At 40.8% G+C, this 24,121-nt stretch overlaps 1 protein-coding gene across 4 annotated transcripts in view; it reads right to left on the bottom strand.

Moving 5' to 3' along the window:
- Positions 1-24,121, bottom strand: part of CSMD1 (CUB and Sushi multiple domains 1) — a 1,661,506-nt gene that overhangs the window by 848,100 nt on the left and 789,285 nt on the right. For all 4 annotated transcript variants that reach the window (XM_067022449.1, XM_067022447.1, XM_067022448.1 and 1 more), the window contains exon 4: positions 12,950-13,144. In XM_067022449.1, coding sequence (XP_066878550.1) covers positions 12,950-13,144 — 195 coding nt within the window. The remainder of the gene's footprint in view (positions 1-12,949; positions 13,145-24,121) is intronic.

The raw sequence follows: 24,121 nt of genomic DNA, 5'->3' as shown, positions 1-24,121 counted from the left end.
AGTAGTGGAAACAGAGACCATATGGCTTGAACCACATAAAATATTTGCTATCTGGCCCTTGACAGAAAAAGTCTAGTGACCTGACTGTTAAATGTATCTGACATCTTGTCTCTCCTGGATAAACGTTTCTTGAAAGAACAAATGAACAAACACAAACAGACAGCAGATATATTCTACTGGAAATTTTTTTAAAAAGCCACTTTGGGGCATCATTTTAATGCTAGTAAATTCTCAGCAAATTAAAAGGAAATACTAACATCAAAACCAAGAGTAATTGTAGTGAAAATACTTGAGGCATGGAAATTTGTTCAGCAAATTTGCAAAGCATAAATAACATTCTGAGAATTCTATCCTTAGGAAATAATCAAACAGAAGAAACAAAAGCAATGTTATATATACAGAGACACTAATTATAGCATTATGTGTAGAAGCAAATACCGGAAACACTCATTATGTACAATTATGGGGAGAGAGAGAACTATTACTTGGTATAATATTGAGGACATTGAGAAGAAAATGCTGTCAGTTAAAACTGAAATGTTTATGATTTAATACCAATCTTAAAAAGAGAAAACAATGAACTATGCTCTATGACTTTAGTCTCTGAGAGCTTTTCAGATGATGAACTGGCCTCCTTCGGTCTCCATTTTTGTTCCATTCTAGCTCTTCAATGATAATGATTTCAATAATAATAGCTATTATTGGTATTAAGTACTTCAAGCATCTCATTTAAACTTTACCAGTCCCATGAAATTAAAACTAGTTTTAATCCAGCTATATAATATATATGTCATCCAAACTGAATCACTTTGCTCTGCACTTGAAAGTAACACAACGTTGTAAATCAACTAATCAACTATACTTCTATTATAAAAAAAAAAAGAGCATGAATCCAATTCAACAGATTCAGAACCAGAGGTTCTGCAGGCAGCTTGCCCGTGATGTTGAGCTAGTAAGTAAGAAATGACCTTGAATGACCAAGACCTTGAATGACCAAGTCCTCGCTATTAAGCACTTCCATCACTGCCTGTCACAATGAATGAATGGCATTTAATTGGACATGTGTTTTCTTGGACACTAGACAACTTCAGCCCTGCAACCTAAGATGGTACTTACATGGAAAAACAAATCATGGAAAAATACTGTAAACTGATCCACAAAATGATCTGTACACATGCACTTATGACTATGCTTTAAACCAGTTCCAAGACTGTATTAAATGAGATAATATATATTAAAAAAGAGTGCTTATCAGAAAGCCTTGTATCATAGTGAAATGCAAACCATGTAGACCAGATTTACTATAATAATGTTGACATACGTTTTCGATATATTTTTTTCAATTCTGGTAAGACTTAGAGCTGGTTATCGCACAGTATGCAAGAAAAGTGCTGAAAACTAAATTGTCTAAAGCCATTCAAACTTTATTTAGATCTGAGTTTCTTATATGAAGACTACCTCATTCAGTCTTACTCTGCAATGCTTGGTCCTGACAAGAAAGATCATCTAAGATTCATTTTATAATGTTACCTCTGTAACATAATGGATAAAAACCCAGCTGTGTTTGAAATATCACAGAATTGATCGGTACCCACAAAAAGCATGACTTCTCTCCCTTCTCCTCCCCTCCAGCTACGTGTTCTCCCAGTATTTCTCTTCCCCATCATCACTAGTGGCAGAATGTCTGCAATTAAACACCCTGAGTGACATTTCATAAAGCGCCGGCAAGTGCCATATTGTCATCTCCAGTCACATTATGTAAGGCTTATCAATTAAAGAAATCTGCCACTTTAGGCAGTTCCAGGTGAAACACTGACATCCATTATTTAGCATGTTTCACCGAAGGTATTGCTGAGACTACGCCTGGTACTTTATTTGGTGGCGTCTTTGCAGGCTAACTCTCAGTCATCCTTCCAAGGAAATACAACTGTCCTGAAATGCAGAAAATCCATCAACTCTTTTAAAAACGCAAAACAGCTGCCCCGTATCCTACACTCTTGAAAACTCTCAAGTAAGAGTGACGCTGCGTTTTGACACTTTTAGGTGAATATTTATCTTAAATGCTTGTGTTGAGACAGGGAGACAAGGTTAGAGTCTTGCTGAGTAAGCAGTGTTAGTCCCTGATCATAACTCACTTATGGTTCTTTTTCAGTGGTTTGCAGATCACGCTTCGCAACAGAACAAAAGGAAAACAAACAAAAACACCTCTCCTTAACCACGCCAAGCGGAAGGCACGAGGTGAGAACGGCCTTTACCCCCCCTACCGTCTCTGCAGCCCTGGACAGGATCCCTCACGTCTCGGGGAGTTAGATCCGTCATCTGCAAACTCTCCGTATTAACAGTAACCCTGAACACTTGTGGACAAGATAACGTAAACGAATGCATGCCAAGTTCACAACACGACGCCTGCCACAGGGATCGGGTCTACGTAAAATGCTCAGCCATGCTATTTCTACTCGCCCCTGGCTTTCCTTCTGCAGTAATTCACAGTGGCTGAAAAAGATTCTGTTGGCCCAAAATGGAAACTAAGGAGGGAAGAGTTCCCGGCCAACCACGTCTCAGGTAGCTTATATCTGGTCTCAGGGGCCTCCTACCACCACTCTGCCTGCAACCAGTACCCTGCAGGTGCACGGAGCCCAGACGCCAGCAGCATCCTTCAGGCCTTGCCTTTCCGCCCCCAGGTGAGAATCCCTGCGGGGACAAACTGGCGGTGGGGGAAGGATTTAGGGTTGCGACAGAGAAAGAGGAAAAAGGACCAACTTCACGCAAAGAGAAGCCTTCCCCGCAGAAGTAAGACCACGTGACTTGGGGAAATGGGTCCCTGCTTTGCCTCCTGTGCTCCAGGACTGACTTACTCTACAAAGAAACAGCTGCAGCAAGTCATGTGGTGGCCTTTAAAATAAAATGAGAAAGATGCTACTACCAAACAGCTCTCTTTGGGCTTACGGCTCTCCTGAGCTGGGTTTATACATCACGTTTCTCATCTGAAAGCCCTGGGGTTCTTGCTGCTGGTATAGCTGCCATCGAGCCCACAGCAAACAGTTCTAGCTGGCGCTGGCTTTGAACCACAGGCTTCTGCAGCAAAGACTGAGATTGGCCGGCACTCTCCCCTGCCGGCGCCTTACTGCCCGCCCTCCTATTTCTCTTTTTCGGCTCATACTCTCTGAAGGGCCTGCAGGTCTGCCAGACGCCTGCTCCTGCATTGCACAAGAAGCAGCAGGTGGAGAAACGGGAAGACGCCGGAGACCACCAACTTCCACCTCCCCTGGAGAAAACCAAGGCACACGCTTCATCTCCAGAAGCAGGACGTCCCCGGACAAGCCGTGCTCTCTCCGCTCCTTCCCAGATTCCTCAGGGCTCAAGCACCAATCCCTCAAGAAGAAAATGTCTGTTTGTCTAATCCAACTTCAAAGATTTGTTCCCCAATGAAAATGTAAGTTCCTTCTTTCAAGGAACCTATTTTTTTTTTTTTTTCAATTCTCATAAATTAAAAGGGAACGAGCAGGGTATTGAAGGGCCCAATGGCATATGACACCAGGTCCAGATTCCAACGCTCCCATTCACTACTGTGTGACCTCAGAAAAGTTACCTCACGTCTCTGTGCCCGAGTCTCTCTGACTGAAAAACAGGATCAATGATGATACAAAATTTGCGGGGTTATTGTGAAAGTGAAACACAAGAATATTTGTAAAGCATGTAAATGATGTCTGACATTTGGTCATTGCTACAGGTTTAACTGTTTTTATCATCACATCTTTTTCTTAAAAATCTACAATTTGAGTGACCAAGCTGAAACGTCTATCATGAGATAACAGATGTTCCTCCATGTGTTCCTTATTAAAAATGCATTGAACTTGATTGATTAATCCCTTAAGAAAAAGGTTGATTGATTCGTCCCTTAAGGAAAAGGAATCTAGAAATAATCTCCATCTGACTACTGCCAAATCTACATCTTCGATACTGGCGCACTATTTATATGCATATGTGTATCTACACGCACGCTGTACATGTGGTTTTTGGGTCCTTACTGCAGTCCGAGTGGTGACACATAAAACACAATGACCTGTCCTGACACGGACCCACGCATTAGTAGGCACTTAACGGGCTCTTTGTCTGAGTCTCTATTCATTCAGCTTCTCTTCTTAAATCAGCCTGTTTTTGTTTTTTCCCCAAAGAATTTCAGTAAAATGCAGAAAAGCCATTTGTTTAAGGGCTACTAGCACTGAGATCTTATAATCTATATGAATTTACTTTCAAATTTTTTGCCACTTGTCTCCAATCACTTAAATCTGAATTTGCTTTCAACACTGGAGCGGGGAGAAGATAGAAACGGTGATTATAACAGCTAATACATATAGAACTTCACTGTGTGGAGTTCTCTGTTAAGGATTTTATCTGGATTACCTCCTTTAATCTTTCCAACAGACCTGTGAAATAGGTACTGTTACACAGGTAGGAAAATTGACAACAGAGAGAGAAAACAACACTGCACAGCCCGTAAACATCATGCTATACCACCTGTGTTTTATTCACCTTCTTTATGTGTTTAAGACTTTGCAGGATGTTTTGCATACGTCATTTCACTTACTCCTCACACTAACACTGAGAATATCATCTTTTCAAAACATTTGCTTTTCTATTGACAATCCTGTGTAGAAATTGGGTATGTGGTCTCTGTAGCTAGGTTGCCGTACGAACATCTTACCGTAGTATATGTAGTAGCTTACAGATGGAAAAGAAGTAGGAGAGAGGAATCCAATGTACTTACAGTAACATAGATCCTAACTGCTAGGCTCCAGAATTGAATCTAGTTTATTTTCTCCCTCGAGTCACTCTTATTTTTATTCACTTATACATCTGGAGCCACACACGCACAAAGCTGTTTTCAATTCTTTGCCAACTCCCCTAGCTAATTAGCCTCTTCTTCAAAGTTTCCCATAATCTTCATTCATTAGATCCCAATATCATTTCTTCCCGAAGTAAGATAGCATCTGAAATGAGATTCCTTTTGAGAAATCTTTTTGGATTACTGGAGAGCTAGGCTCACCGTGATCTTTTGCTTAAAAGTAATAGTAAAAATAGACTTCTCCTTTCTGATACTATTCAGCTCAAATCGGTTTCAGCAGTTGCCGAGAAGTTAAAGGGGAGAATTCCAATCAGAGAATGACACAGATGTGTATACTTCAGACCCATTTTCTTACGAGTCCTTATCATAAAACTACAACTGTATATTGAACCCTACATCATAAGTGAAAGTGGCATGTACTCACAGCACCAGAACTCTGCATACATTAACAACTGTTGGGGAAAGAAAAAAAGAAAACTAAAATTCTTCTGCTTGCTAAGCCTGAGCTGTCTGAAATAGTAGATACTCGCATACATAGCTAATGAGAACATGTGGCTATTTCACCTTGAGAAATGATGTAACTGTGAAATACATGCCAGGTTTTGAAGACTAGGGAGAAAGTGCAAACTACTTCATTAATATGTTATACTGATTATGTGTAGAAGTGGCCATCTTTGGACTATGCTGGGTTAACGAAATGCATTATTAAGATTAAATGCACCTGTTTCTTTTCACTTTCTCAGTGTAGTTATTAGGAAATTTTAATTACATAGTTGGCTCCCACTTGTGGGTTGCATTATATTTCTAGCGAACGGCACGGATCTAAACACTGAGGAACTGGGAGTTTTTCTCGGTTAGGCGTGTGGCAGCTGAACAGCCCCGAGCCCCTGCCTGAATGGCGATGGTCTCTGCCCCCACCCGCTCCATCACACGGAAGAAGGATGCTCTGGGCTACAACCTAGCTCATTCTGACCGTCTTTGGCTTTTCCCCATGCTGTGTGTTATTCTCTACTCCAAACGATTATGAATATAGTATCTTCCCTCAAATAATGTTTCACTTGTGGATGCTTTCTTAAAGACCTGTTTTTTTTTTTTTTCTCTCTCTCTTTTTTTGACATATGCCTGGAAAACTTATAACTTTTCTAGTTTGGAATATTTTTTTTTCAAGCAGAAGCCAATAATAATATGCTTAAAATAATGAAACGACGCTTTAACAATTCTGGGAGGAAATGGTTTCCATGTATAATTTTATACTCAGCTAGACTGTCCATCAGTACGGACGCAGACAGGGACTATTTGCAGGCATGCTAAAGCTCAAAGGGTTTTCCTCCAAAGCAACCTTCCTCAGGAAACTATCTGAGATGAAACAAAGAGAAAAGAAGACAGGACTTAGAAAACAGTGAACAGGTTGCGTGGAACAGTGAAGAAGTGTCAGAAACACTGCCTTATAACAGACCTACAAGCCAGTGCTGGACCCTCTGAGAGAAAAGGGAGAGGGAACTGATGGATTTGGGGACATGAGGGCAAAAGGGGTACAGACAAGGGCACGGAGGCACAATATGCTGAGGGTGGTGATGACCGAGATTTCCGGAACCGCAGAAGACAAGTGTATGGAAAACACGATGCAATCTGGTTTACGTTAGAGAAATAAGTCAGTGACCTTCAGGAAGAAGAACAGAGTTCATTCCCAGCAATAATTCACATAAGTATAAAGTAGAAGAGATCTGGATTATTGGGATGAAACATAAGTTTTATAAATCAACAAGGGGAAAAAAAAATAATTCAAAAATTTAGGACAAATAGAAGGCAGTCACGGCATAGGCCAGCCATTTACCAAATCTGCTTTTTCTTCTTCCTTTTCTTTCGAGCTTTCCTTGCAGTTAAGGACGCCCACACGACTGAGTCTAACCAGTGCAGTATACGTGTGGGAGGCCTGCCCGTAACAACCCCAGGCTCTTTCCTCCCTCTGTCAATGGATGGAGACAAAGCTGCCAAGCCTGACTGAAAGCCAGGCACAAAAGTCCCCAAATCACCGCTAAATCAGAACCAACCACCAGTCAGAAATACTCACTTGGGGTCTAACACGAGCAGACAATAGTAACATTGGAGCCTGCTACTGTTACATTAACTAAATAAGCAGAACAAGAAAGTCTTGGTCCAAATGTGGAAAAAAAAGTAACTGTGGCATTATTATGAATAATTAAGAAAGAACTCATGTGATCTGAACTCTCTTTGAGTGGCACACGGACAAAGGTGTCGGAACAGTAAGTGCACGGCTGTAATACCACGAATGTCGTTTACTGCCATCCAGCCTTCAGACAAATGAAGAAGGACTTGATTACGATCATAGAAGAAAACGTACATGTTCACAACTTTGATCCTGCAAAAGTGCTATTACAGCTGAGAGAACATAGAGGAAAGAAAGTATTAGAACATTTACTGGAAGGAGCAGAGGCAATGATCGTCACGTGTGACACAGTGGACAGGCGACAGATGCTGCTGTCAAATTAAAGAAATGAGGTACAAATGGTCAAGTGCATTATTCAGATTTATAATGTTTAGAAATCTAAATTAAATTGGAAGAAACAAGCCATGGTTGAATGGAGTGATAAAATTACAGTAACACTCATTGCAAGATGTCAGCTTGAAAAGCTTTAACTTGCTAAAGCAAAAAACAACAGTCTAAGCATATATAAGATAATAATGACAAAAATGGTTAAATTCTATTGAAATGTCTATAGCCTAAGAGTATGTATGGGTGTTTCGGTACGATGTTCCTTTTCACTATAACCCCTTCAGTATCATTAAGGTTTTAAATTAGGTACAAATGCTACTTCATCAAATTTAGTAACAGTAGAATGATAAAATCAGAAGGACAGCTGTCTTGCCACGAAGTTCAAGTCATAAACCAACATATGTCAACACAATTGAAGCTTTATTTCCTTACCTTCAATACAAGACTACTATTACTTTCCCTGCACACATCTCAAGGTGACTTGAGGTATACACAGGATCACACATTTGTGGGTTCCAGCATCTTTACAAATTGACACTGCATACATATGATTTTTAGATGCCTTTCTATGGTAGTTGACATGAGTCGTGCACATAATGTTAATACAGGCTAATCTATGCAGTGCAGAATATACAAAAATAAGTCATTTATGACAGCCTGTAAATGGGAATGTCCAGAGCTATGACTTGGGGATCTCAGCTCTGCAGCAGCTGCTAAGAATTATTTTCTGAAGCACACTTTGCAAATACAAAGTTCTCCATCATTGGAAGAATCAAGGCATATCAGAAGGTAATGCTCAGGGAAGGGGGAGCAGGCATCTCTGGCTGAGGAGACGAGTGTCTGCTGGGAGCTGGCTTACGTCAGGCGGCATATGCCTAATGCAACCATCCCATCTTCTTTCCAGACCGTAAAGGAGACTAGTCTTTTCCAGAACCAGGGATAGCTCATGTCCCCAAACGTATATACGTTTCCTATGTGATTATATCCATGGAATAAGACAGTTGACGTAAGTTCACACTAATGCTTTCAAAAATGAGATCCAGGGCTTCCCTGGTGGCGCAGTGGTTGCGAGTCCGCCTGCCGATGCAGGGGACACGGGTTCGTGCCCCGGTCCGGGAGGATCCCACGTGCCGCGGAGCGGCTGGGCCCGTGAGCCGTGGCCGCTGGGCCTGTGCGTCTGGAGCCTGTGCTCCGCAACGGGAGAGGCCACGACAGTGAGATGCCCGCGTACCGCAAAAAAAAAAAATAAAAATAAAAAATGAGATCCAGAATTGGAGAGCTGGAGTGGATGGAAATGCTCACTGAAGGGACCAAAGGGAGATGGTTTAAGAACAACTTCCCTCCCTAATGGTGGACTAATGTGAGGACAGGACCACTTCTCCCTGAGGATCTCTCCACATCAGATGATAGGTTTCTTACGAAGGAGCATTTTCCAAATGCAGCTCCTGACCCACTTCCTTTCTGCCTTCTCGGACAATCTTATCACAAATCTGGAGACAAGGACCCACCATGCGAATTTTCCATTCAAGGAGAATACCTTCTCTTCTGGATTTCATATGCTATGGCCCTCTATTATCCTGAAGCTCAAAGTCATTTATGATAATTCCTGGACCGTGACATTATAGTCTTTGTGATTTAATAATAGACTAGGGGAAACATAAATTAAGAAGGCATTTAAATTCTCAGTCGGGAGCATACGTCATTGAATATATCTAGTTTTCTGGGTTTTTTTTTTCCTTTTCCCCTTTTATGTTTCTCCTCTAAATACACACCACACTTGCAGATACAGAAACAGTCCATCTTTGTAAAGATCAGAAGAGAAAATAGGAACAACGTGCAGTCATGAAGGGAGACGAAGGAAGATACAGACATTTAGGTGCAAAAACTCAAGGACCAACGAGGAAGACAAAACCACACCTCCAGAAGGAGACAGTCTGAACTCTCATCCTTGAAAGAAGTCAGTTTGATGCTGGTCTCCTGTTTAAGGGAATCGGTTTTAAGTAAATCTGGCTGGCCTCCCACTTCACTACGCACTGACTTTATTAAATATATGGCGATGTCCTTCTTCTTTAAAGAGCGCCACGTGACTCTAGAAATGATACATCTAAGCGTCAGTGTTCAGGTCAAGCACCACCCCTTGGAGTTACAATGTAAAATTGTCAACACCGGGAAAAGGTCATTGGAAAGCGATTCAGTAGCCTCACTGTTCGCAGCACTTTAAGGTGACCTCCTCAGGCAATTCCTGGAACAAAATAACGAGGATGTCGGGGAAGCAAAAAGTACACTCATTTCATTTTTTAAAATTATCTAAGTCCACATGGCTGAAATTAATGTATCTCCTCTAGATAGGCCACATCTACACGTTTATAAGAATTAGACTATCGACTCTTTTCTTTATGATCCAGTTATCCAAAATCAATGACAAACTGTGTTGTAGCTTTCAAATCTGTTGCATAAAATAATTATATCAAATGTAATGCCCTTTGAAATGTTACTATCCCAAGCACTGAAACAAGCAAAATTTAAGCATAAATTTAATAATCTATAATATAGAAGAAAAGAAAATATTATGCTAAAAGCATCTTGATATAGTTTGGATTTAATAAATTGGTGACAACATAGGAAAGATTATGAGCCGACTGTTGTATCAACTTTGACTTTGTAAGTTTTATAATTGTGAAATTAGTAAAGACCCTGCAATTAAGAAGAAGATGCTTGGGGAGGTATGAGCAAAACAGAAACGGCATAGTTGCGGTTAATATTTATTTGTGCGTTTTCCAGTTTATAATAACTCCTCATTTGATGACCAGCATATTTCCACGCCTCTATTAAATGTTTGAATGGGGGATTAGGTACAGTATTAGGGGTACAGGGCTATGGATTCCGCTCATTTTAAGGTAGAAGCAAGGACACAGTCACACAGTTTTTATGACTGTAAATTATGTCCTAGGGGGTTACAAACTCGTTGAGGAAACGCTGAAGACATAAGGTTAAAATATAAAATAGCAACAAAAAAATGCTCAAGACAAAAAGGACTTGTGTTTTCTTAAAGAATGTAAAAAGGGGTTGCAATGGTTAAAAAAAAGTGACTAAAATTTGGGCTTAAGTGTGAACGTGACAACTAAGTAAGATTTATGGCTTTAATGGAGATGAAAGGGAAAACGTCGTAACAGGGAAGAATGGGTGAAAGTTTGGATTTAGGCGTGGCGTGGTGAGCCGCTAAGGAACGCTTAGGGAAGAAACCCTGCTTCGTATGTGGAGTTTGCTGATTTCTGGTGTCAATACTCCCACCATGGAGGGGACGCCAAGCTGACAGCTTGGTGTGAGGAACACAGCACTTGGAAGAGACACACACAGTTGGCTTTTGGGAAGTCAGACCAAGCAAAGCATCGCGTGGAGACAAAAGCATAACATCTGTGTCCAGGAACACTGACGGATGAAAGGGGACAAGTCAGTTCAGACGGGGTGATGGAGCACCGGGGCAGCGTTTTCAAGGGTTTGCACTTAATGCCTGTGGAGTCACTGAAGTGGTCTGGCTGAGAGAGGACAGGTGACGCTGAAGTCGTGTGTGTTGGGAGTGGGGCTAAGGAGGAGAGTGAAGGATGAAGGCTGAGATTCTGGATGTGGCGCCCATGTCACCAACTTGAAGCTGGTCTGGGTGAGAAGAAAAAACGACTGGAACGGGACAGTTGGAGTGAGAACGGGGAGACGTGAAAGACGGTCTGACAGAATAAAAGGGGCAAAAGCAGCGCAAAATGGAGACAGTGATTGCAACGTTTCCACAGAGTGAATATATAGCAGGTACACAGTGGTAGAAATAGGGAAAAAAGCATATATTTAGGATATCCAAGTGACAGCATCCTTAAACAGTATCACTTAGTTGAGGGAATCGGTGAAAAGACAAGGGAAGGGACACAGAAATCTGGATTTTGAGGACACCACTCTTTTGACAATAGAAGATGTAAAATAATTAATAGCACTAAGGAAAAAAGAGAAGAGAGATATAATAGACCTGAGGAACATGCAAGAAAATGAGCATTTCAGGAGGAGTAATGGATGCGTGTGGTAGAAGATATCCGTAACAGGAATTTCTCTAGGACACAGGGATGATTTGAAGACGGTGGATCTGACCTCGCGTAATTACCAGCTGGACACCTTGAACAAGTTATGTTTCCCATCTAACCCTCAGGTGCCTCACGTGTAAAATACTTCTTTAATAAAATACCCACTGTGAAGATTACACATGAAAAAGTAATGGCTGCTCATAACAAGCAATCAATATGTACTAGTTACCAGCTGTAGTAACAATGGCAGTAGTAGTAATAGTACTAGTAGTAATGCTAGTTGTATTAATAGTAGTAGTAGCAGCAGCAGCAGCAGCAATATGCCATAACTAAGATAAGTAGCATTGGGAAGATCTCATGAGACTGCCACATGTAACAGGGATAACAAAAAAAAATAGAAAACTATTCATTAAATAGCATAGATGAAAATATAAACAGACTGATGAAAACAACACATTCTGATATGAGGACTTAAACTAAGGCTGTGGATTTGCCTGGTTACATACATGGATAAAAAGTTGGACGTGGGTTCTTGTAATAAACTATAATGGAAAATAATTGAAAAAAAAAGAATATAGATACATCCATATATATAGGTATAACCAAATCACTTTGCCGTACGTCTGAAAGTAACTCAATATTGTAAATCAACCATACTTCAATAAAAAAAAGTCAGACATGGGTTTGGGTCTTAACTCATCATATGCTATCTTTTGGAACCTTTTGAAAATTAAAATTGTGCTTCTTTACCTGTTAAATGAGTGTGAGTATTTATTATATCAGTGGGGTTTTGTGAGAATTCAGCGATATGATTCAGGTAAAGCACTTAGCACATTTTCTGAATTACATTAAGACCTCAATAAATGTAAGCTACACTTTTACATTTGAAACCAAAAAGTTTGAGTTTTTTCTTAGGGAAGTCAAAACCTAAGAGTCAAAGTATGCTCTTTCCTAAAGTTACTGGATCAGGAAAATAATGTCACAGAAAAGGCTAAAAATCACAAGGCTTCCAGAAAACTGATTCTAATCTTGCAACAAATCATAACGAGGAACCCTTGCACTAGTGCAATCCTTTATGGTCCATCTCCAAAGCCCGAGAGCGTTGAAAGAGTCTTCCAACGGTATCATTTAATTATCAAGGGGTATCTGCCATTTTTAATGAGAAAAAGATAAAAAAGGAAACTTCAAAGCAAGGAGGCCATAAATGTGTGCATTAAATCTTAGAATGCTATGACAATAAGTGATAAAAATATGTAGAAGTCCACAAAGTTTGAGAAACAGGATGAAGACAAATTTGGATGTTTAAGGAACATATCTAAATTTGTTACTGACTTCACAGGGTGCAGCCATGGTTTCTTAGGTAACGTACAATATTGCTCTAGGGGACAGAATGAGTTGACACGGGAAGACCCAGCGTGACGTGTCTTGCTTTCGTTAAGTGGAAACTTTTCCAATGTCAATGCCAAAGCCATTTCCTTAGTCCAGGTGTCAGCTCATCACACACCCTCCCTGTACAGCACCTACCTCTGCAGAATGGGGCTGGGAAGTCCCAGGATGCTCCATTCCCAGGGCTGACGATGCAAGTCAGGATGGCGTGACCTTCCAAGATGTAGCCAGAGAGACAGCTATACCGGATCTTGTCTCCTATGTTGAATCTTGTTCCGTGGAGAACTCCTTTCAGTACTTCTCCAGGATTTCCACATGTGTGGCTGGGTAAAACTATTGGGAGAAAAAAAGAGGAGAAAGAAATATCAGTGAAAGGAAGATGTTCTACCGAGATCAATTTATATCACAAGACAGGGATCACTTTTGAACTACTAAAGTTAGCAAATCTAGGACAAAACTTATCTTAATTTTGTCGAAAAATTAAACAGAGAAATGGATCTGTGTTTTGTAAAATCTGTAATTTAGTACTTTTGTAAAGAACTATTTAAAAAGTATAAATAAGTGGATTTTGTTAAGAGGGGAAGATACAGTTCTGCTTAGATTCAGTGTTCTAAATGACATCTAGATTATTTTTTTAATTATGAGATTCTACAGTCCCACATAGTTAGAAATCAGATAATACAGCAGAATACAGATATCTGAAAAAATAACAGAAATACAGCACGAATGAATATCCATGCCACATTTTTCCTTATTCCTCCAGGACCAGCACTGCCTGATACACACCCGTAATAAGTGTTCAATCAATGTTTGATGGATAAACAACTGAATTAAATAATAAATTTAAAATGTCATTTGCTAATCTATCAGACTTACAAAAATTGTACCACTGTTATATTCCAAGCCATCTGTAAGGCTCTATGCGTTTGGAGTGTCTGATTCACAACAAAATTTTAAGTATCAGTTTGGACAGGGCAAGTACTGTCTCACTTGCATTTCAGTGAGATAGCCTTGATTCTGGTCTTTCTTGGCCTCCTCACTTTTCATATTGATAGGCTTCTCTGTCTGATTCAACTGCCTTGAAACCTAATGGACACGATGCCGTTTCACACTCATAGAACGTACTTTTGAACTTAACTGAGGCACCATTAAGTTGAATAGACGAAGTTGATGATTGTCGGCTACTGTCTCCATATTTCTGGTTTAAATTTAGCGTATCATCAGTGAATTCGCTGCTATTATGTAGAATTCAAATAAACCAAGGATCCTACCATTTAAAAAAGAAATGATTTTCCAATAAAAAGTATTTCCAAATGAACAAAATTATTCTATTTCTGTATCCAACTTTTTGCATTGGTATAGGGGTACATTTTGGTATATATGTATAATACAGAGCACTTTTTCTTTTTTGTTTGTAAACAGATAAATAGACGTTTCCCAGTGAACAGGGAGGGAATTTCAGTGATTTCCAAGATTAATTTTACTTTCGTAGTAAATACATATGAACTAAACTATACAGAAACACTTAGAAAACAAATACTACAATTTAGATGTTTAATATTACTGACATGTTTATGAAATCACTATATAGTCACAGTTTGCTCAGTTCTAGTTTTTAGAAAATAATTTCTGAAAACGGTCTACAAAAACCTGTTTGATAACATAATAGAAAATAATTCGGTATAATCTATAATCATCTATGGGTCTTTTATAAAAAAGAAATTCTGTTTTAAATTCCACATTCACCATCCCTAAGGCAATAAATCTGTTTCTTAAATGTTGTTTAAAAACATTTTTAAGTGCCTGGAATTTAACTGTCTATGATTTCCTAAGGTAGAAAACTTTCAATGCTATCTTGGAGGATCACTTTATTTTATGCCCCAGGGTGCCCAATAGCCAGCCTGAGCTAGGGACCTTATAATCAGAGACAGACGTGAGACATGGGCTGAATTTGTATCATCAACAGAGAGAGAAAAAGAGGTGGGGCTGGGGGGGAATATGTGAATATGAATGCTTTGGGTGTTTTTCTTCCTTGTCCAGAATGAAAATTTTGATTTCAACCAACCTTATAATTTAGGAAAAAAATTCTAAAATGTTAATGTGAACAATGTCAGCAAGAGAATAGAAGTAACTGAGGATGATTTAAAACATTTACTTCTAGTTGCAAACTAACACGAAAATGCAAACATGCACATAATATTACAAGGGCATCAGCCATTTCATTAAGACATTATCAAACTATCTTAAATTGTGAAAAATGGACAAAAATGATTATAGGTCTACACAGAGATTTATGACTCAGACACACACAAAAATGCCAAGACATGAAAATCCAGTGGCTGCACAAAACTAACTTAAAATAAACTCAACCCCACTGGCACGTCTGCCATTTTTATTTGAACTAACTTTTCAACCAGTTTCCCTGAAGATGGTGAAGGTCTCCTGGTGTCTCCCAGAGCAATGAGGACACATTAAGTACTTAGTAAACACTTAATTGAATTGACTTGGACTCTACATTTAGTTTGCTTTAATCATTCCTTGAAGTAATGTGCACTCTTGCTCACAGATGCTTCAAGAAATTCCTGTTAGGGTGATGGGAATCAGGCCCCCAGTGCAGACACTTGTGGATGTGAAAGAATATTGAAAGGAGCTCTGGGCACACTGCTTTCCTCTCATGCAGGTTTCCACCCATCAGATCCCACGAAGCCAAGTTTGTACACCCAGGGCTTGAAACCTAGGCTGTCATTCCAATTAGGCTCATTGAAAATCCCTCTATAACACTTCTGCTTTGGCAAGTGCGAGGGGTCACAATTCAATGACTTAATTAGGCCATCACATCAAACCTTTGACCCAACTGTTTCAATCATTAAATGGAGGCCATGTCAAATCCCTTTCCAGAAGAGAAGTGGAAACATGATACTAAAATAAAATATGTCACTAATATTCATCATGAAATGGGACAAAAGGCTGACGGACAGACGTCTGAAATTCATCAGAGGAGTGACAGCATTTTTAACAGGATGTGCACAATTAATGAAATTTCATTAGGCAAGTGCATTTGGAAGCTGGTTTCCCCGGAGGGCGAATGTCAGACTATTTGTTGTTTACACTTGGCCTTTCCAGGAGTCTCACTGCAGCTTAAGGAAATAAAACCTCAACTATCCACCTGACATACACCCCTGGAAATAAAGCCAACGATGCGTGATGTGTTTGTCCACAGACTGCCCTCCACTCCCTCCTGAAACCTTTGGGAAGGATTATAGAACAATCCACTGTACTCACCCTCCGGAATGCTTTGAAAGCTAGATTTTCAAATCTTGAAACCTGAACATTTATTCTCTGTCCTGACTCTCTGAATCGTGGCCGTGTGGTGGGACAAGAAGATGCAGAGACAGCAGTTAGGTGACAAGAGCAAAGAGGATTTCTTAGGGGCGGGGGAGAAATTTAATGCCATCCACTTCCAGAGTCTCCTTCTCCACGTGAAGAACAACATTTCGGGAGCTGTGCTGTGTAAAGACCTATTATGCCTGAAAAGTTACAGGATCTGGATGAGAAGAACTCAAAGAGGAAGTGAGTTTTAAGTATACGTCAAGGCGGAAAGTGGTAAGGTTTGGCCAAATTGAAACGCAAAGATCATTTTTAAATGAAGGATGTAGGAGTGGCAAGTGGCTTTAGAAAAGGAGCCGGCACAGTGGTATGTGGATCAGTATCAGACAGACTTGTGTGTCTCCTCCAGAAACAGACCGTATAACGTTGGACAAATTACTTGAATCTCGGTCGCTATGTCTTGACAAGGGGAATTAAAAATAAAACGTAGCAACAGGGGGTGCTGTGACACACGTATGAGGTAACGCAGATTCAACAGTTAGCAGGGAACATGAAAGAGAATAAGCACTCAATATATATTAGCAATTTCAAATTTATTTTCCCAGTTCTAAAGCACCCATGTGGACTTTACGGAAATCATACAAATTTAAAAGTACGCAGCGGTTCCGATATATACCAATTTTAGAAGCAATAAAACTAGAAAAAGTCTGCTAGAGTCAATATTGTCATTAAAATAAGAACATCGTCATTAAAAAGGGAAGCAAAGGAGAAAGACATTCCAGTTTTTAGCCATATTAATTCAACTTCATTATTCCTGCTCTAATGTAATAATAATTAGTAGCACTTACACAGCAGGTGCTATTAGCTGGACGCTGTTTCAAGTGGTTTATATATGTTAACAGTATATATGGAGTCAGTCCCATTATCCCCCTTTTAGAGAGGAAGAAACTGTGGCACAGAGAGGTTAAGCAACTTTCTCATGGCCACACAGCTGGCAAGTATTGGTGACAGGATTTACACACGGTGGATCCAGCATTTCTGCCCTTCAGCACCACAATAAACTTTCTTATGAAACTGTTGTCAACATCAAAAGAAATAAAGATAATAAAATGCCATGAAATCTGTCATGTTCTCAACCGAACTTTGTTTGATATAATAAAAGGAATATAAGGATTTGGGAGAGTTACGATGTTTCCTCAGGTAAAACTGAAGGCAAAAGTATTACATGGCTTTTTAAAAGTAAGTTTCAAGCTCTCAGGTAACTTTGCAGAAGGGGAGAAAGGAATCAGGAGCGAGTGCGTAAGAAAGTTAACACAAGAAAATGACAAGTTGGCAAAGGGACTTGAAATCTTAGAGGCTGGATTTTCAAAAGATTTTGAATGGCAGTTGTAAGACATCATAATCTTATAAGAAGTGAGAACATAAAAATGCCCATTGGAAAACGATTTTTGACTGTGTGAACTGGGTTTTGGGGAGTGTAAAGCATGTACGGCCAGGTGACCCCTGCGATGAGCTCATTGGTCTTACACTTTAATTTTTCTGGTTGACCTTTCATTGGTTTATATCTCGAAGTGTAAGGGAGACACTGTTTTCACCTCACTAACCTGGATCTATGAGCAGCTGAAGCTTTACCACCCCAAACAACGCAGGCACCGATTCACATATAAATGATGGTAAATCTATGATCAAGGAACTAAATGGCAAATCAAGAGTTAACTACTGAGGAAGAAACAGCAACAAGAGGAAGAATTTATGATGGTGACCCAGGAAAACAGGATGCGTGCATATGGCCATGATGGCCACAGATGCAGACTAGTAGGTTCAGTTGTGAATGTGACTTTGCTCTTTGTTTTTAAGCCTGTTCACCGTCTCCATGGTGTACCCTAGAGTTACAAGAAAATGGGTGACGACCAGAAAAGTTCCTAAGTTTCCTCTGATTTACAGAGTAACGATGGAGGGAAGAAAAAAAGAAAAATAATTGGGACCCCAGATGTAAATCTTCTGGAATACCCAAAGTTTATGGGGGAGAAGGGAATAATGATTACACAAAATCGAAAAATGGCCAAAAAGTTAAGACCAAGACCAAAGAGAGCCTAGGCGTCCAGCTGAGAAGCCATCATGGAAGGATGGATGCCGGGTAAAATCAACGGTTGAAAATTAAGCGTAAGTGATTGGCATACAGAAAAGAGCACAGCAACAAGAAATAACAGCAGGTGAACTTTTCAAGTATCACTGAGTTGCTGAAGAGAAAATTGCACATACATTAAGTTTCTCAGGTAAATTTACCTATACTTCCGCCACAAGGTAGATCCCTCATGCTTTCATTAATGACTTATAAGCCAGTATACACTTTTTTATGACCATCTTTCTTCTTCTCAGAAGTGAACTTTACCCTCGATAAATGGATGTTCAGTTGATTGCAAGTTGCTCAATATTTATATAATGATGAGGTAAGAGTATTTCTAAAAATTGAAAAGGACATTGACACAAACGTGACCACAAGCCCTGGTAGATATCAGATTAATGAGAGCAAAGAGGCCAGCAACCACCCAGGAACTGATCAAATTGACCTGTGCCCTATGCTAAATAATGCTTCTGTTCACTCTCTAATTCATGATATCCATATAACAAGGACAGTGAGACCCATTCCAAAAGTTAAATGTTACATTAAATATCACTAGGGATGGTTAACAAAACTGAATTCAAGTGATTCTAGAAAACAATTCTAAACTCTTTCTGAGTCACAGTTCATTTATTAATTCAAATTTTTAAAAATCTCACCGTAACACTTCTTCTGTGGGCTAAGTTAGAGTATCAGGTATTGGATTTACCTTCCTGCTTGAATGAAGTTTAAAAAAAAAAATCAAAATTTCTTTTTTTTAAATGGCTCTCAACGCATTGGACATCAGTCAGTGTTGGAACACGACCCTTGAGAGATAGGAATTAAATGAGAATCCCTACAATTTCTCCAGCTTATTTCTTGGAGAGAGTTAGGGACCAAAGGCGCAGCGTGGAGAAACCCAGGTTGAGCCTGACAGTGTCCCTGAGTTGAGACAGAGGTGAGAGCCCCGGGGTGTCAGAGAAGTTAAATTTCACAGGAGGAAGAGGGCTCCAGAGACCTACAGAGGGCCCCTCTTGAATATGGGGTGAGTTCTTACTAATGCACGTATGGAAAGACATGACCCAAGGCGAGTGAAAGAATTACCAAGGGATTAGAAGCAAAAGTGCCCAGGATGCTTTCGGGGCTGAGAAGAATACCTTGTTCTCAACAGTGAGAACAAGTTGGACACAAGTTAGTGCACTCAGAAGGCTCTAAGCTCAGCAGTGGGGAACACACACCCTAGAGTGAGGGCTGCCTGCGTCACGTACCAGAAACCTTACAAGCAACAGGATCAGAGTAGGGCGAGGCTACTGAGGCGCCTTGCACGGAGAATCTGAGGGGCTCCCGCTACCTGGGTTATTCAACTGCAGGGTCATCACTCGCACAGCCTGAGAGTGAACGCCTACTTACACTTTCAGCCGAGGTCCCTAACTTGACTCACTCCTCGTGCAGCCTTAAAGAGCAGTGTCTTAAGGATCAAACAGTTCCGGAACTTTAACTACATCCCCAAATCTTTTGGGGAATACAAAACTCTCCAACACCCTCCGAATGAAGATTCACGATAGCTGGTATCCAATCAAGCAGGCCAACAGGCAAGACGATAAAATCCATAATGAGGAAAAAGAAGAATAAAAAATTAGCCAGAAATGACACAGACGGCTGAATTAGTAGACAACGGCATTAAAACGGTTATAGTAATTGTATTCTATGTCTTGAAGAAGGTAAAGATCAAACACGTTAACTAGACACGTGGGGGGAAAAAGGCAGAGAGTATGAGATTGGATTTTTAAAAGGCAGTGATACACTGACGCCAAGAAACACACTTTAAAGACACAAGGCCACAAAAGTAAAACGACAAATATTAATCAAAAGAATACTAACATTAATCAAAAGAACACTTAAGTTGCTATGTTAACATCACACAGTTTTAATGCAAAATAATATAACCAAGGATAAAGAGGGTTATCTCACAATGTTAAGAGGGTGAACATAACAATCGTAAACATTTGTGTATCGAATAACAAAGCTTCAAAATACACGAGGCAAACACTGATAGAACTGCAAGGAGAAATGACTAAAACCAAGTTATAGTTGGAGATTTCCACACTACTCTCTTTTTTTTTTTTTTTTGCAGTACGCGGGCCTCTCTCCGCTGTGGCCTCTCCCGCCGCGGAGCACAGGCTCCGAACGCGCAGGCGCAGCGGCCACGGCTCACGGGCCCAGCCGCTCCGCGGCACGTGGGATCCTCCCGGACCGGGGCACGAACCCGCGTCCCCCGCATCAGCAGGCGGACTCTCAACCACTGCGCCACCAGGGAAGGGAAGCCCTACACTACTCTCTTAATTGACAGAAAATCACTAAGCATATAGAAGCCTTGAACAAAACTATCAACCAACTTGTAATCAATAGTTAAGAAAAAATAAGTCAAAAGGGATATTAGGAAATCTTTGAACTAGACGAAAATGTTAAAACAACACATCAAAGTTGTGGGATGCACTGACAATCACGCTGTTAGGAAAAGTCACAGCACACAGAGTTTATATTATGGAAGGAGACAGATCTCAAATAAATCACTTAAGACTCCATCACGAGTAACTGAAAAAGAAATTTTTAAGTACTGAAGACAGAAGTAGACATCATACATCAATAAAGCTGTTAACAAATAATGTCAATATAGTTCACGCCTCCTTTTTCCCCCACAAATACATTCCAAGTTATTATCAGTGATCAGACTGCAAAGATGAAGATGCCTCAGATCCTGCCCCGCACGTGGCACACAGTCTGGGAGACAGCAGATGAGGAAACAGTTCCCACAAAGCGTCCTAAGAGCTGACGCAGAGGCTTGTGGATAGACTGAGGGCAAGGAGTTGTGAAGGTCTGAACAAAGGAAGAGACTTAAAGGGAGGAAAAACACATCTCTCTAGCTCTAGCTCCAGCTCTACTTCAAGCAGACTGCTGGAAGGGGCTTCCGGCCAGGTAAAACGTGAAGCACGCAGACATGCAGCACTTTGGAAGGAGGAGTTTTGGAGAAAACACACAGGTGCACGTAGCCTCCGGGAGCTGCTGGGTATCCATCATGGAAAGGTGACACGAATGCAGAATGGTCAATTTGTGCTTATAAAAGACCAAGTGTGGAAGGCTGTAGGTGACGGTAAACGTTTATTACAGTGCTTCAAATCACAATTTTAATTACCTTAAAATAATAGTATTTAGCGCTTGCTGAACATCTGGGTTAAACACTCAGACACTTCATCTATGCTACTGCTAATTTCCCAAAGAGGCATCATTTTCCAAATTTACCTATAAAGAAGATGGGGAACTTAGTTGAGGTAACACAGACGAACCCACGTCTGTATAAACCTGGGACATTTCCACCACATTTCCATACTGCTTGCGTTGATATAACTGAAATGCTTTGAAATAGAACGGAAATGTTAGAAATAATTTGGGGACAGTTTAATGGGAAAAAAAGCTGAAGAACTAGGAACTAGGATCTTGTCCTTTCTTGGCCATTAGCCGTCTTCCTCTGTGATATCATATTTTATTTTCCATCTTAACAGTGAGAAACAGAAAGAGAGAAGGATAAACTCATCAATTATATAAGGTGAGAATTCTGTACAACAACTGCTATTTCAATGTATATAAGTTCTGGTGCCTTTCTGGCCACTTCTTCCTGTGGAGCGAAAAATGCAAATGCCAGAGGGAAATTGGAGAAAGCATCTTTGAGGATTACTGCAACATTGAAAAATTAAACAAAATACAGTTATCATTTATGATTTCCTTCCTGGGACACTGTCTTACGCTACAGAAAATCCAGTCAAGTTTTTTCTATTCCAAACTCTAAGTTCCTCCCTCCCTCCCTCACTATTATTTTTTCCTTCTAAATGTATTGAGATATAATTGATATTAAGCTCTATATACGTGGAGGGTGTACGGCATACTGATTTGACTTCCACACATGACATACATCGTGAAATGATGACCACAGATCCATGATCTCGTATAGATGCAAAAAAAAAAAAAAGAAAGAAAAAAATGTTTCCTTGTGATGAGAACTCTTAGGATTCTTAACTCCAGGCTCCAAGATTCTTAACCATAAAAGGGGCTCAGCTTGATTTACCTGCAGTCATGTCTCTGAGGGCAGCAACCCCTCCAGAGGGAGAGGGATTAGGAAACTGCATTCTCCAGGTGATGCTGCCTCCCACTGAGCAACAAGAAGCCTCCCTTCACCTAGGCCTCAATCGTGGAGCTACAGCCTGGTTCCCTGGGACGCCGACCCTTGACACAGGGGTTGGGTGCAGGCACTTTACCTGGTGGGGCTGGGGGAGGAGAGGCAGCAGGGCCGGGCAGAAAAAGGTACTGAGCTGCAGGGCAGTCATGACAAAGCCTCAGACCATCCTCCAGGGAGCTCTGGGTCTGGGTTGGTTTCCAGATTGTCTCAACCTGGGCTGAGAGGCCACAGCCCTTCCAGCAGACTACCCAGTTATGAGATGAGGCTTCCCCCACAAACACACACACTGACAGGTGTCACCTTAGACGCAGCAGCTCCCTCTGGCCGGGATCAATTCCCGGAGATGGTCTTAAGCAAGAGTTGCCAGCTGCCAAACTCTGGCACCCACACCTTCTGGCCCTGACCCACCTCTCCAGGGGCCCGCTGGCACCACTAGAAAGGCCACAGCCTTTCTTGTCCACTACCTGTTCACCTTCTCTGTTATTGCCACGTGGTACCCTGAATGCAAAGCTTTCTGGTAACAGCTTTTCTTGTAAACCTGAAGGTTTAGCTTTATTCCAGGAAATTAAAAAAAAAAAAAAAAAAAAAAACCTCCATGAACTAGATGTTAAATAGGACAAGTCTGAGATCCCACAGGGAAGTAAAAAAATACAAACAAACAAAGAGAGTTAAACCTTTCGTTGCAATGAAAAAGGAGCCCTGGGGACAGTCAACCTCACCTGGAGGCTGCTGGGCAGAAGTTCTGCCCCTCCCCCCAGGTAGGAGGACACACAAATCAGCACAAAGCAGTTACAGAAGAGGGGTGTGCACCCTCAGCGCCTCAAAAATGAGGAACGGGACAAAAGGCAGAGGAGGGGTTTATCACCAGAGAAGCCCGTTAATAATTGGTGCCAGTGGGCCCCTGGAGAGGTGGGTCAGGGCCAGAAGGTGTGGGGTGCCGGGCTTGGGAGGTGGGGGGACAGTGGGCGAGCAGCTTGTCACTAAGGATCTCAGGAGCAAGAAGGAAGACGAAGACTCTTATTTTTTCCAACTGTTCTAAAGGAAGAGCATCCTCGCAGGGGTGGGCAGACAAAAAGCTTATCAGCTGTGCATGATATGAACAGATTGAATGTTTCAAGGACACTATAATTTAAAATAGTGCTCCCTTAGTGCTAATAAATGGAAAGTGGTAGCAGCAGGTGGAGATCACTAGCTTGGAGCCATCTGACGGGCTCCTGATGCTGGAGTCCAAATGCCGGGCTGAACACGAGGGGAGGAGAGCCAGGCCCCCAGGACACGGGTGCAGTCATGGCTCCAACAGGGTGCAGATTCTTTAGAAGGAAACAAACTCAAGAATATTCATGCTATTGGTGGTGACTTAGGAAAAGAGCAAATTTCTTTTAGGAAGAGAGTTATAGCAGAAATAATTTTAAAGAGACAACACAGTACTCAAAGCAATAACTATAAGATTCAAAGACTAAAATAAAGCGTGAGAACACAAGTGACCTATAAAATACAAAGATTAAATCACACACAGATGTAATTTTCAGCCATTATATGAGATGGCGTTTCCACATCCTGAACACGCACTGTTTCTTTCAGGCTCTTGGCACTGCTTGATTGTTTTTTTTTTTTTTTTTTAACATTAGGATATTTATGCCTATATCCATGT

This window comes from Kogia breviceps, chromosome 20 (assembly GCF_026419965.1).
Source record: "Kogia breviceps isolate mKogBre1 chromosome 20, mKogBre1 haplotype 1, whole genome shotgun sequence".
Taxonomy (NCBI): domain Eukaryota; kingdom Metazoa; phylum Chordata; class Mammalia; order Artiodactyla; family Physeteridae; genus Kogia; species Kogia breviceps.
This window is presented reverse-complemented; position numbering and strand designations above follow the sequence as displayed.